The sequence below is a fragment of the Gymnodraco acuticeps genome, unplaced genomic scaffold, assembly GCF_902827175.1.
Source record: "Gymnodraco acuticeps unplaced genomic scaffold, fGymAcu1.1, whole genome shotgun sequence".
Lineage (NCBI taxonomy): Eukaryota > Metazoa > Chordata > Actinopteri > Perciformes > Bathydraconidae > Gymnodraco > Gymnodraco acuticeps.
This window is the reverse complement of record NW_022990913.1, coordinates 96,965-112,500: the sequence shown is the minus strand read 5'-3', so window position 1 is coordinate 112,500 and position 15,536 is coordinate 96,965. Positions and strand designations below refer to the sequence as shown.

Below are 15,536 nucleotides of genomic sequence, written 5' to 3'. Positions count from 1 at the left end.
GACTCCATATGATATATGCCCCATGATCACACAATGACCCCTCTAAAGTCTGAGTGCCAAGGACCTCATATTATGTCTGTCATTAATGTTACATCACCCATTATAACAATTTGCTTTCGTTTTTTCTCTTCTCTTAACTGAATAGTCCTTTATTTAAGTATAATACAATGTAAAGCCCTTTTCCTGCACCATTTTAAGGCTTCAAAACAGGCATTTTTACTGTGTGTGTTTGGAGAAATGACACAATCAAAGGCCCAGAATTGTACTTTATAAACTATGAATCTTGTGGTGCTTGAAGAAATACAGACTGGTTAAGCCGGCCAGGATATATATATGCCTTTTTTGTAATATTTATTCAAATGTCATTAGTTATTTAAACAAACCACTATCTGAGGATAATACAAGCAACCATAAAACGCCCTTTATCTAGAGAGCCATTGAAGCCCATGAAGAATTTATCCTTCCAGAAATATTTTCATCTGCTGTATTAATAAAGTTGCCACGTGTTTCCAAATTCAAGTTAACTATCTGTGCAGAACATTACAAATATTCTTAATTTGCAGTATTTTATTTAAAAAAATGTTCAGAAAGACTGCATCAATTATGCTATATAATATCAATATTGTTATTAACTTCTATCAAAGTCCATTTTTAAATAGCGGGCGAGACTTTCCAAGGGGTAAAAATGCTGCTGCCGGACAACTGACTGGCAGTATTGCTGATGTCATGTCTACCATATCCTCTTAAAATACTCCGTCCAACAATATCAGTCTCATGAAGAAAGGTGTTAACGCTGATTCAAAATAGCAGAGAAACATGCATTCTTGTTCTCAGGAGGGGACATTGACAGAGGATTACTCAAAAAGTACACAGTAAGTACTTCATAGTACTTGTTGTGGGAGTAGTTTCACTACTAGCCTACTGAGTCCAACAGGATCGATCTCACGAAGAACTATTGGCAGAAAAAAGAACGAGAGACGGCTGAGCTGACCGCAGTGCAGAATCGCTGTATAGTTGAAATCTCCAAACAATGTTGTCTATTTTAGACATAGAACTATTATATTTAGAGCCCTTAATAACATTCATTTTCTGGGCTCAATATGTGTCTTGGCTGTTTTCGTTGTGAAAACAAATCGACCGTAGATACACGGATTGACCGTCCTCATCTGCGCTCTTATTTTGAAAGACAACTTCCGGTAGCAGAATATGAAACACCGGGGGGTTTTTTTGTTTCTGTTTTCTAGTGATTTTATTTTTTGTTTTGAGAAGTAGACAATGAAAATTATCCCGTTTTTTAAGTTTAGTAAATCCATTTTTGACCATGATAAAGAAAAACGCCTTGTATTTCAATTTTGGTTTTTCAATTTGAAAACGAAAATTAAATATCCAGTCGTTTTTTGTTTTTGAATATCCATTTGTGAAAAGAAAATCCAATGACAAAAACATACACTGACCGTAAACCCTCTCCTAAAGAAACCCACTCTCAACCCGTCTGATGTTATAAACTACAGGCCTGTCTCTCTCCTCCCGTTCCTGTCTAAAACACTTGAACGCGCTGTCTTTAAACAACTCTCCTGTTATCTCAATCAGAACAACCTTCTGGATCCGCACCAGTCTGGTTTCAAGGCAGGTCACTCCACAGAAACTGCCCTCCTTGCTGTCATTGAGGAACTGCACACTGCTAAAGCAGCCTCCCTCTCCTCTGTCATCATCCTTTTGCACCTGTCTGCTGCATTCAACACGGTGAACCATCAGTAATATCTTTAAAAACAAAACTAAAAAACTACACAAAAAAACTTTTATATCAGCTGTGCACCGTTATGGTGTAAATATAACCTACGAATTAGATCAAATGTAAAAGTCAGCCAAATTAGTGTGGATACTGCAAGGAGACGTATTGTGTGAAGAGAAATGTAAGATGTTGTTTAATTGCTGATATATTTATGATCAACGTCACGTTTTCAGTTTCGGCGGCATTTCTTCCAGTTTTTCCAGAGGTCTTCTCATCAGGGCTCTATAAGTAAATAACTATGGCAGATATGTAATATGTAATGCAGCCAAACCGTGTATTACAATGCCGTTATGTGATGACTTCCAAAGACAAAAGCAAGCACACTCGGAATAAAGTATTATTTTTTTTAAACATTTTTCGGATTTCATATCGTTTAAACACCATATCCCAACGTGCATTGCGGCTAAACAATCCAATAAGCGAGCTTAAACCATAGCTGAGGATCTTGGGTAATCAGTTCAGTGGCTGTGTATCGCAATGATGCTCGAAATGTCCCTTATAGGCCTACGTCTGTTTCTGGTTATTTTTATTTTGAAATTCAGTTCCTGTCAACAAATGCCGATAAAGCCCGAGATTATGGAATCAGACAAATAAATAAAAACAAGGATAATTGTGTGTTATTGTTGAGTAAATAACAGTGTGTTATTTAGAAAAGAATAAAAAATTAGAAGGAAAAAAAGATTTTTAAAAATACAGATTTCAGTATTTTTTATATTTATTTTCCTCACAGACGACAAAATAAGTCCAACATTATACGATTTAAAATAAAAACAATAATCGTGGCTTGATATTGAGTAAGGAGATGTTTTTATCAACCCCACAGCTTCCGGTCTTCCAAGACCCGAACGGACACAAAGACGTGCTGCAGGCACGAAACATACTACCAATAGAAATACATTGCTTTTAAAATCGTTCTGTGTGACACGAAAAAAAGGAGAAAATCGTGTTGGTGAACAGGAATCAATAGATTAAATGTTGTGACTATAACACGAAATGCCGTGAGACTGGGTTGCCAGGACATGGTTAAGTCTGCATATTATCACCTGAAAAACATATCTACTGTAGGATTAAAAGACTAATGTCACAGCAGGATTTAGAAAAAACTTGTCCATGCTTTTATCTTCAGTAGACTGGACTACTGTAATGGTGTCTTCACAGGTCTCACTAACAAATCCATTAGAAAGCTGCAGCTGATTCAGAACGCTGCTGCTCTAGTCCTCACTAACACTAAAAGAGTGGATCACATCAGTCCAGTATTGAAGTCTTTACACTGGCTTACAGTCTGCCAAATAATTGATTCTAAAGTACTATTGCTGGTTTTTAAAGCACTGAATGGTTTAGGACCAAATTATATTACCGATCTTTTGCAAAAATATGAACCATCCAGGAGTCTCAGGTCTTCTGGGATGGGTCTGCTCTCTGCTGCAAGAGTCAGAACTAAACAAGGAGAAGCAGCATTTCATTGTTATGCCCCAACCATCTGGAACAAACTGCCTGAATCCTGCAGGTCAGCTGCAACTGTTGATATTTTTAAATCGAGATTAAAAACTTTTGTTTTCGACAAAGCATTTGGATGAGTTGCTTTAATTCAAACTGCTAAAATATTTCAAGTGCTACTCAACTGGCTTTAGATAAGCCAGTTGAGTAGCACTTGAAATGTTTTAGCTCTATGAAACCTGATGTACTTACATGATTCTGTTTTCTTCAAGTTTGTGTCTTGTTGGTCGAATGCACTTATTGTAAGTCGCTCTGGATAAAAGCCTCAGCTAAATGCAATGTATTGTAATGTAAATGAAGTTGCTGTTCAGTTGGATCACTGTGCTGCTCCTGGCCTCTCCCTCCTAGATAGAGAGGTGAAGTGTCTGCTTTATGCTGATGACCTTGTTCTGCTGTCTCCTACTGAACAAGGACTACAACAACAGCTGGACATAGTAGACCAGTACTGTAAGAACTGGGCCCTGGCAGTCAATATGAAGATAACTAATGTCATGGTTTTCCAAAAACGCCCCAGATGTCAGGAGAACAAATACCAGTTTACCATAAACAATCATATCATGGAACATAGTATGAGTTATACCTACCTCGGTTTAACCATAACAGCATCGGGAAGTTTCAACATGGCAGTCTCACCTGTATATCCTGTCCTCACCTGTACTGTATTACCCGTCCTCACCTGTATGACGTGTCCTCACCTGTATGACCTGTCCTCACCTGTTCTGTATGACCTGTCCTCCCCTGTTCTGTATGACCTGTCCTCACCTGTATGACCTGTCCTCACCCGTTCTGTATGACCTGTCCTCACCTGTATGACCTTTCCTCACCTGTACTGTATGAACTGCGAGGCGTCGGGGTCGAACTTCTCCCAGGTCTCGTAGAACATCTCAAAGTCGTCCTCGCACAGCGGGTCCGAGCTCTCCTCAGTGGCCACGTTGAAGTTCTCCAGGATGATGGCGATGTACATGTTGACGACCACGAGGAAGCACATGATTATGTAGGTGGTGAAGAAGATGATGCCCACCCCCGGGCTGCCGCAGTCTCCCCTCACCGGAGAGCCCGGGTGCTCCACGTCGGGGTCGCAGTCGGGGGGCGTGTTCATGATGGGGATCAGCAGCCCGTCCCAGCCGGCAGAGGTGGTGATCATGAACAGACAAATCATGCTGTTCCCAAACGTCTCGAAGTTAAACATGTCATCGATCATCCCCTCCTTCCTCACGTAGGCGAAGTTAGACATGCCGAAGATGGAGAAGATGAACATGATGAGGAAGAGGAGGAGGCCGATGTTAAACAGGGCAGGAAGGGACATCATCAGGGCAAACAGCAGCGTCCGGATCCCTTTGGCTCCACGAATCAGACGGAGCACTCGGCCGATACGAGCCAATCGGATCACTCGGAAGAGTGTGGGCGAAACAAAATATTTCTCTATGATGTCAGCGAGGAGGAGGCCTGCAGGGGGGGGTGGGGGGGGTGGGGGGGGGGGGGGGGGTGTGACGAGAGTTGCATCAGAAGGTGTTAAGGGTTTGTTGTTCAGGAACAGTCAAACTGAAATACAACTTTATATTAAGTATTTACAGGAAATAAACCCCCAAAAGTTAAGCGTAACCAAGGCGACAACACAAGACTGTAGGATTATATCACCAGATGACCTCACCAGTGGACCTCAGCACTCACCTACGATGGACAGTATGACGACCACAAAGTCGAAGATGTTCCAGCCCACGGAGAAGTAGTGATGTCGCAGCGCCACCACCTTCAGGCTGCACTCCCCGGTGAAGACGATGATGAAGGTCAGGTTGACCCAGTACAGGATGGTCTCCTTCTCCTCGCTCTGCTCGTCTGTCTCCACCATCATCGTCACCATGTTGAGGCAGATCAGCACCATGATGAAGATGTCGAAGAACTGTGTGGTCACCAGGTCAAACACCAGCGCCTGGAACTTGTTCTGGAGAGACAGGCGGCATCAGAAACAGGAAGTACACTTTAAAACAGTGGGACAGGAAGTTCAACCTTGAAACAAAGGGACAGGAAGTACAACTTTAAAACAGTGGGACAGGAAGTTAAACCTTGAAACAAAGGGACAGGAAGTTCAACTTTAAATCAGTGGGACAGGAAGTACGACCTTAAAGCCCCACTGACCCTTCGGCGGGTCCGAAACCACAACATCTGCAAGCAACAGTGTCTGAGGGCTTCTTAATATTCAATAAACTATGAATGTTTCATATCCATGTAACGGGAAGAAACTCAGCTAACTGATATTTTATTTATTTCTAGCAAAAAAAAGCACAAGGCTAACCTCTGAATCAGCCCTGTGCGAAAAAATCTTAACGCCGTTAGCACAGAACTCTAGGTATACCAATCGATATACTTATTGGATCTGCACAAACAAGCTTAGATCAAATCCTGAGAGTCCACAGATTCTAGAAATATAAGGATCATTACTGAGCGATCAGAACTCGCGACAGGGGAAGCAAATACAGACAACACACGACGTAGCTTTAGGTAGCAAAAAATGGAGATATGCTCTCCTTAGCTGTTATTCTGATCAAAAGTCGTGTTCAATGGCATTAAAACGAGAGAAAACGTGGCTGAAGGTTAATCCATAGGTCATAGCAATGTGTCTGTCACTTTGAAAAAAGTATTGATAATCCATAATTCCATTTTTTATGCAAAAATCGGAGAATACAAATTAGCTGCTAATCAATCAATCAATGTTTATTTATATAGCCCAATATCACAAATGTTAAATTAGTCTCAGTGGACTTCACAGTTTGTACAGAATATCAGTATGACAATACGACCCTCTGTCCTTAGACCCTCACATTGTACAAGGAATGGTAGCCACCAGTGTGTCGCAGCTCCGGTTTTGGCTACGCGTGTCTCTCACTCCTTATTTGGTAACCAGTGTGTGTATGTGGAACTTTCGAGTGGTTTTCCATTGGCTCTAGCGGTTAAAAATAGATGTCAATCATCAAAATTGACCAAGGGGGGCCAGAGATAGGTCAAATCCACCCAAATGACCCCAGAAGTGTTTTTATTTTGCTAAATCTCTCTAAAAAGTTCAAATGTCACTTGTTTTGCATCAATCTTGATACAGGGTACTTATTATATGTTGTACTTTGGATTCATGAAGCTTTTAGTCTACCATCCCATCATTCAAGGTTGTTTTCACTTTAAGTAAAACATATTTTTTGGACGGACACTATAATTTACAGTTTTTTACTATGTTCAATCTGAATTTTCTTTAAAATAAAAAACAATTTTATTGATTCTGACTTTTCTACATCCAGCTCACAGGTTTATCATTACTTTGAGAACAAAGATTATAAATGTTCCCCTTTTAGAAGGGAAGATATGGTCATTTGTTCTGGAAATGTCATTTTCAAGCCTGAGACCTGAAAAAAGGCTCAGGGCTCAACAGGTTAAAACAGGAAGTGAGCTCACCTCCGGGCGGGGGACGGGCTTCTGAGGCTTCTTGGAGCCCAACTTCTTCATCGCATTATAATACTTCTTCTGTTCCTCCGTCATGAAAAGGTCTGTCCCACCCATGTGAAGACCAGAAACACAACAGTGACCTCACATTATCAGAGAGTAAATACAGGGAATATAACATATATAAAATAAATAAATACTTTTAAGAAACGTATCTTAGATTTCTGCTGGTTGAAGTTGTCGATGATGACTCCAATGAAGAGGTTCAGAGTGAAGAACGAGCCAAAGATTATGAAGATGACGAAGTAAATGTACATGTACAGATTTTCCTCGTACTTCGGCTGGGACTCTACCTGCACACACACACACACACACACACACACACACACACACACACACACACACACACACACACACACACACACACACACACACACACACACACACACACACACACACACACACACACACACACACACACACACACACACACACACACACACACACACACACACACACACACACACACACACACACACACACACACACACACACACACACACACACACACACACACACACACACCATGTATACATGACTTCAGGGGACATTACATTGACTTACATGCATTTCCTGGAGACTTATCCTAACCTTAACCATAACCAACACATGCCAAACCCTTAACCTTACCCTAAACCTAACCAAGTCTTCACCCTAAAATTAATGATTCCCCTCATGGGGACCTCCAATTTGTCCCCATAAGGGAGGCGAGTCCCCACACGTGACTGTGTAAACAGATTTTGGTCCCAACAGGTATAGTAATGCTAGGCCACACACACACACATTAGTATAGTAAATTAGTGTGTATGTGTGTGTGTGTGTGTGTGTACTGACGCCTCTGGAATCCACCGCTGCATACATGATGTCCATCCAGCCTTTAAAGGTGGCCTGGAAGAGAGGAACAGCAGCTGAAAACCAAACATCAAACCAACTGTGAGAGGAAACACACTGGGGGGTTCACTGAGGGTTCACTGGGAGTTCACTGGGAGTTCACTGAGGTTTCACTGGGGGGTTCACTCAGGGTTCACTGGGGGGTTCACTGGGGGTTCACTGGGGATTCACTGGGGGGTTCACTGAGAGTTCACTGGGGGTTCATTGGGGGTTCACTGAGGGGTTTACTGGGGTCTTCACTGGGGGTTCACTGGGGGATTCCCTGGGGGGTTCGGGGTTCACTGGGGGTTCAATGATGGTTCACTGGGAGTTCACTGGGGGTTCACTGGGGGTTCACTGAGGGTTCACTGGGAGTTCACTGGGGGATTCACTGGGGGTTCAATGATGGTTCACTGGGAGGTTCACTGAGGGTTCACTGGGAGTTCACTGGGGAGTTCACTGGGGGGTTCACTGAGGGGTTCACTGGGGGTTCACTGGGGATTCACTGAGGGTTCACTGGGTGTTCACTGGGAGTTCACTTACCCTAATCCTCACACCCTTTTTCACCTTTCATGACTCACTTCGTATTTCACCTGTGATGACTCACCACCTGCAGCAGCGACAGGTATCCCATCCCCACGTTGTCGTAGTTCACCTTGACGTTCCTCCAGCGCACCTGGCTGCCGGCCTCCATCAGAGACAGACACTCGCTGCGGTTGTTGATATCCTCCGGCAGAAATATCTCCTCAGACGTCTCGTTGAAACAGTAATAGAACTTCCCTGCGAACAGGTTGACCCCCATGATGCTGAAGATCAGCCAGAAGATCAGACACACGAGCAGCACGTTGAAGATGGAGGGGATTGCCCCGACCAGAGCGTTCACCACCACCTGGGGGGACATATAGACAGGTCAGACAGACATGTTCAGAGAGACATGGGTTCATAGAGACAGGTCAGACAGACAGGTTCAGAGAGACGGGTCAGAGATAAAGTGGGGAGTCGGGTCAGAGAGACAGGTTCATATAGACATGGGGGGGTGGTCAGAAAGATGGGTCAGACAGACAGGTTCACACCCTCATGCCCTCGAAGCGGGACAGGGCCCTCAGGGGTCTCAGGGCCCTCAGCGTCCTCAGAGACTTTATGGCTCCGAGTTCCGAGTATCCCAGGATGTTGGCGGTCAGAGACACCAGAGACACCTGAGAGACAGACAGGTGAGGACATCAGCAGAAAAACAGCTGAGAGACAGACAGGTGAGGACATCAGCAGAGAAACAGCTGAGAGACAGACAGGTATCCTTACGTCCACGATGAGGAAGTCCAGCCAGCACCAGGCATTGGTGAAGTAGGTCTTGAATCCGTAGGCGACCCACTTGAGGAGCATCTCCACCACAAAGACATAGGTGAAGACCTGGTCTGCGTACTCCAGGACCGTCTTGATGACCTGCCGCTGCTCCAGGTAAATGTCCTCGAACGCCTGGACAGAGACACAGTCATCCCCATGCAGCAGTCTGGCCATATAGAGGTGCAGGAAGGAGACCCTGGACATGAGTCAGCATTATGAGATCTAAAACCTGAACATGAGTCATCACTTCGTGTCCCCTGGTCTGGAGGTCATTGGTTCTCTGAATGTGTTTTTGGTTATTATCCTCAAATAAGGTCTGTGGTCAACAGAAGCTGAAGATCTTTAAACGTTTTATTCTACCACATAAATTACGTCAGTGGGTTTAAAAACAGAGGTTGATAACAGGTGTCTAAATGAGCCGACTAAACGTCATCACGCCCAACATTAGTGACGTGAAGTCATGTGACCGTACTGTAGCTCCTTTATAGCCCAATATTAGCCTCCTTTTGCTTAGCGGGGGTGACGTGAAGTCATGTGACCGTACTGTAGTTCCTTTATAGCCCAACTTTAGCCTCCTTTAGCTTAGCGGTGGTGACATGAAGTCATGTGACCGTGCTGTAGTTCCTTTATAGCCCAACATTAGCCTCCTTTAGCTTAGCAATGGTGACGTGAAGTCATGTGACCGTGCTGTAGTTCCTATATAGCCCAACATTAGCCTCCTTTAGCTTAGCAGTGGTGACGTGAAGTCATGTGACCGTGCTGTAGTTCCTTTATAGCCCAACATTAGCCTCCTTTAGCTTAGCGGTGGTGACGTGAAGTCATGTGACCGTGCTTTAGTTCCTTTATAGCCCAACATTAGCCTCCTTTAGCTTAGCGGTGGTGACGTGAAGTCATGTGACCGTGCTGTAGTTCCTTTATAGCCCAACTTTAGCCTCCTTTAGCTTAGCGGTGGTGACGTGAAGTCATGTGACCGTGCTGTAGTTCCTTTATAGCCCAACTTTAGCCTCCTTTAGCTTAGCGGTGGTGACGTGAAGTCATGTGACCGTGCTTTAGTTCCTTTATAGCCCAACATTAGCCGCCTTTAGCTTAGCAGTGGTGACGTGAAGTCATGTGACCGTGCTGTAGTTCCTTTATATAATGTTAGCTTCTTACTTCAGAAATCATAAAGTGGTGTTAAAATGTGGAGATTATCCTGATGAACTAAACATGTAAGTATCAGAAATGTGCATTTCATTAGGACTCTGTAAAGATCTCACCTGAGTGACATGAGGCAGCCATGTTAGTAATCAGAATATCAGCCATGTATGTAGTCCACTGTAAGCCATGTTTGTAGTCCACTGTTAGCCATGTTAGTAGCTCTGAGGTCACTGACGGCCATCTTGTCTCCACAGGTTAGTATTCACACTGTACGCACTCCTTAGAAGCAATCAGATCTGACCTGCTCAGTCATGGATCAGATCAGACAGACCAATCAGCATCGAGGCAGCAGAGTTTAAAAAAACATTTCAAACATGCTTCCCAAAATAAAAATAAAAACAACAAAATGCAAATCAGACCTTCATCAACGCTGAAGGTAAAAGACGTGATGCATGAATATATATGATAATAATGTATAATAACTTACAATCAGTTATATAATCATGTATAATTGATCTAAGAATATTCAATAATGTACTATCTAACTATGTGCAATCATGCATATAATGTATATAAATCTAAAATATTTTATAAGGATATCTAATAATCCTCACCAGAGCTCCACTGCTCATCAGGATCATGAAGATGATGAACGTCTCGAAGTAGTTGTGCTCCACGATGAAGAAGCAGGTTCTCCTGACGTCAGCCCAGACCCTCCCTCGACCCGCGGATGTATCTATGTCCAGGAACGGACAGTGGCCATAACACTCTGAAACACATGAACATCATCAGGTCCCCGCTTCCTCTTTCAGAACCCCATTTACCTTCCTGATCATTTCTGAATAAATATAACGGTTACACAAGTGAGTGTGTGTGTGTGTGTGTGTGTGTGTGTGTGTGTGTGTGTGTGAGTGTGTGTATGTGTCTGTATGTGTGTGTGTGTGTGTGTGTGTGTGTGTGTGTGTGTGTGTGTACTGTCAGTGAAGCAGTCCTCAGGTGTGTTTTCATCATGCTCTTCTTCCTCCTCTTCCTCCTGAACATCAGGGAGTCTCTGCACTGTGCTGCACACCGACGACTCGTCACCCTGCAAACACATCAGTTCTTTATTTATATATACACATATAAATCACCAACAGTGTCACCAGCAAAGCCCCCCATCACATCTCCTCCTCCATGCTTCACAGTGGGACCACACATGCAGAAACCATCCACTCACCTTCTCTGCATCTCACAAAGACACGGAGGTTGGAACCAAAAATAAAAAATGTGGACTCATCAGACCAAAGTACAGATTTCCACTTTCTAATGTCCAGTCCTTGTGTTTCTGGGCCTAAACAATTATCTTCTACTTGATGTTCATCCTCAGCAGTGGATCTTTGCAGGAACATGAAGGCCTGATTCACACAGTCTCCTCTGAACAGTGGATGCTGAGATCTGTCTGCTACTTGAGCTCTGTGATCATTAGGGATGGGTATCGTTAAGGTTTAAACCGTACTACTACTTGTATCGATACCGATTATCGATCCGGTCCTTTAACGGTACTTGTATCGGTTCTTTTGAAAAAGGAAAATTAACTAAACAAATTGTGAATTGCCCCGCCCCCTCGCACACAGACGGGGGAGAAAGATCTCTCGTCTGGATTGGAAAGATCGAAAATACATCAGAGACACATTTGTCTTTTTGAGCATTAGAAACAAAATTGATGACACTAAAACGGCAATATAATGTTTGTGTAGGATAATACATGATATATTTTTTAAATGTCTTGAGTATCGATGAAAATACCGATAATGTCGGAGCTTAACGGTGCCACGGTCTTTAATAAATCAGCCCCGGGTTCCCTTTAATACCGGGGCTCGGTACCCATCCCTAGTGATCATTTATGTCGGCTCTTATCTGAGGTGCTTTAATTTGTGGTTTCTGAGGCTGGTAACTCTGATGTATCGATCCTCTGAGTAGAGGTAACTCTGATGTATTATTCGAGTTGAGTGGTTCTTGCTATAATACGGATTACAGCAGCAGTCAAATAGGGCTTTCCACTGTGCACTAACCCTACATCTGCACAACACAACTGATGCTCTCAAACACATTCAGAAGGAAGTCATTCCACACATTGACTCTTGACGAGGCCCACGTGTTAATAGAAAACCATTCCAGGTGACGACCTCATGAAGCTGACTGAGAGAAGCCCAGAGTGAGCAAACTGTCATCAACTGTCTGACAATGACATGTATGAGACCTTCCAATCAGGTTTCCGCCCTGCACACAGTACAGAAACAGCCCGAATAAAAGTAGCCAACGACCTACTGATGGCAGCCGACTCTGGGTCACCCAGCATCCTGGTCCTTCTTGACCTGAGTGCGGCTTTCGACACAGTGGACCATACCATCCTCCTCCACCGCCTCGAGACCTACACCAGGGTGACGGACACGGCTCTGAAGTGGTTCTCAAGCTACCTCACCAACCGGAAGTACCACGTGTCTCTGGGGGGTTCCAGGTCTGACGACACCGCAGTGACATGCGGGGTCCCACAGGGCTCAGTGCTGGGGCCGATCCTGTTTTTAATCTATCTATTACCTCTGGGTCATATCATCAGACAACATAACATCAACTTCCACTGCTATGCCGACGACACTCAGGTCTACATCAAAACAAACCCAATACCACCACTATCCAAACACTAAACACCTGCCTGGAAGACATCCGCTCCTGGATGACCACCAACTACCTTCAGCTCAACAGCAGCAAGACGGAGGCAATCCTGATAGGCACCACCGACCAGCTTGCCAAGGCCGCCAACATCAGCCCCTCCCTTGATGGTCAGCTCATTCCTCTCTCCTCCGTTGTCACCAACCTCGGTGTAAGGTTTGACCCCACTCTGTCTTTCCAAGCCCACATCAAACATATCACCAAGACCTCCTTCTTTCACCTGAAAAACATTTCCCGACTGAAGCCCTCTCTCTCAACTGATGACATCAAAAAACTGGTTCATGCACTCGTCTTCTCAGGACTAGACTATTGCAATGCAATCCTCTCCGGTCTCCCAGCCAAATCCATCAACCGCTTGCAACTTGTCCAGAACAGCACAGCCAGAGTTCTCACCGGTACAAAAAGGTCCGCACACATAACCCCCATACTTGCAAAACTACACTGGCTCCCGGTCCACTACAGGAACCAGTTTAAGGTTCTGCTCCTCACGTACAAAGCCCTGAATGGACAAAGCCCAAAATACCTCTGTGACCTCATCCATACCCAGACATCTACCCGCTCTCTCCGCTCCAGCCACGCTTCTCTTCTTTACATCCCCCGCACACGTCTCCGAACAATAGGAGACCGAGCCTTCTGCTCACTCGCCCCGCGCCTCTGGAACTCCCTCCCAGATCAGCTGAGATCTGCCCCTTCCACCGAGTTCTTCAAAACCGGCCTTAAGACCCTCTTCTTTCGGCAGGCCTTCCAATAAACTTTGAGCATGGTACACCTGGAGTACTGCCATTTTTATCGCTATCACCGACTTTTATTTTTGTACTTTATTTTATATTTTATTTTTTGATTTCTTATGATTATTACAATTATTTGTTTAATCTAGCAAAGTGTATTAGTATCCTTTGTTGTGAAGCACTTCGAGATTTGTCTTGGCAGATGAGAAGCGCTATATACATTAAATGTATTATTATTATTATCAAGGCAACAGGGGCTGTTTTGAAGAATCTAAAGTAAAAATCATATTCTGGATTTTTTCAACACTTTTTTGTTAGCTAGATAATTCCATATGTGTTCTTTCATAGTTTTGGTGTCTTCAGTATTAATCTACAAAGAAGAAAACATTTAAATAAATAACAAACTTAAAATGAGAAGGTGTGTCCAAACTTTTGACTGGTAGTGTATATATATGTATACACTACATATATATACATATATGTATATAGTACATATATGTATATATATATATATATATATATATATATATATATATATACATGCAGATGAAGGCCTGAAACGGTACCGGTGAGTAACAATTACCTGGGAGCCCTCTTCGTCGTCCTCTTCGTCATCCTCTTCGTCGTCCTCTTCGTCGTCGTTGTCCCACGACTCGAGGTCTGACTCGGCCTTGGCGATGGGGACCCTTAGCAACGGAAGGCTGTGGTAGTTGCTGGTCAGGTTGCCACGGTTACAGCCGAGGGGTTCAGAGTTGATGAATGTCAGATCCAAGGAGTCCTTGGTCTGCTGGTCCTCCTCTTCATCCTTCACTAACAGAGAGATCACAATAACACAGTATCAGGACCTCATCTTGGATCCAGACTCATGACACACATTTAAACAAAGAGACACCCTCACCACTGAGGTCTGGGCTCACGTGGTTCTTCTTTCCCATTAAAGTAAAGATCTGTTCCAAGGCCCACATCTTCAGCCAGGACACAGCCCTGTTTATCCGGTTTATGGAGATCTGCAAATTGTTTTCTCCTTCCTCCTCTGGGGCCGCCAGATTATCCCCGCTGAAAGAGCTCAGCAACAAGGCCAGGAACAGATTCAGGACCTGAAGCAAGAACAGGAACACAGTTGTTAAGTCCTAACTAGGGGAAGAGGAAAGTAACAAACACCAGTATGGAAAGAGTAATAATTATAATAAGTTGTGTTATATATAGGTTAAACAAAACGGTAGGCACACAGCCGGGAACAAACAATGGGGCCAAAAGGGCGTAGGTTTAACTGAGGAGCAAACAGAAGGAGGACTCTAAACAAGGGAGCCTAATCAACTACAAAGGAATATACACAATAAACAAAATAACCCTCACTATCACAGTGATACAACTAACAAAGGAGCTGTAAGCAAACTCAGCGACACTACAGAACAACAGTGAAAGTGATGCTAAGACAAATCTAATACCACAGGAGTTAACCACTGTTAACACACAAACGAAGAGCACGTAGCAAGAGGCGTCTGTTCCCATAACAGAGCCCGCAGAGTGATCGTCGGTCACAGGCTTTAAAGTAATCTCTAGCAGGTGTGCGCCGTCTGTGCGCTGCGATTGGAGTGCGTCGGGCCCGGCGTGCTCCATTCACAATCTTCGGGGGGGGCGGACCAGGAGATGGCAGCCAATGACGTCGGAGCAACCGCACAGCTCATTTACATAGACACAGAACAGAGTTAATACAGTTAAGACGACCAGGAAGGCGGCAGCCGTAACCCTCCCCCTTAAGACACAAACCCACAGGTTTTGTGAAACTAAACACACTAATGACCCTATCTAATAACACACACGAACATCACTAAACCAACCTGGACAAAGCATCTGCCAACACATTCTCTGAGCCCTGTTTAAGACGGATGTCTTATGGTGTAGTCCCGCACGATCAGAGCCCATCGCATGAAACGCTGATTGTGCTTGTAAACGCTAGAGCAGAATGTGAA

General features: G+C 44.0%; 1 protein-coding gene across 1 annotated transcript in view; it reads right to left on the bottom strand.

The window, feature by feature from the left end:
• Positions 1-4,109: 4,109 nt before the first annotated feature.
• Positions 4,110-15,536, bottom strand: part of LOC117557976 (sodium channel protein type 4 subunit alpha B-like) — a 59,328-nt gene continuing 47,901 nt past the window's right edge. The window contains exons 17-28 of the mRNA XM_034233928.1: positions 14,462-14,660; positions 14,147-14,373; positions 11,102-11,210; positions 10,741-10,895; positions 8,948-9,121; positions 8,722-8,844; positions 8,256-8,537; positions 7,613-7,666; positions 6,934-7,071; positions 6,731-6,835; positions 4,961-5,231; positions 4,110-4,735 (exon numbers count right to left, since the gene is read on the bottom strand). Of these exons, the coding sequence (XP_034089819.1) occupies positions 4,110-4,735; positions 4,961-5,231; positions 6,731-6,835; positions 6,934-7,071; positions 7,613-7,666; positions 8,256-8,537; positions 8,722-8,844; positions 8,948-9,121; positions 10,741-10,895; positions 11,102-11,210; positions 14,147-14,373; positions 14,462-14,660 (2,463 nt within the window). The remainder of the gene's footprint in view (positions 4,736-4,960; positions 5,232-6,730; positions 6,836-6,933; positions 7,072-7,612; positions 7,667-8,255; positions 8,538-8,721; positions 8,845-8,947; positions 9,122-10,740; positions 10,896-11,101; positions 11,211-14,146; positions 14,374-14,461; positions 14,661-15,536) is intronic.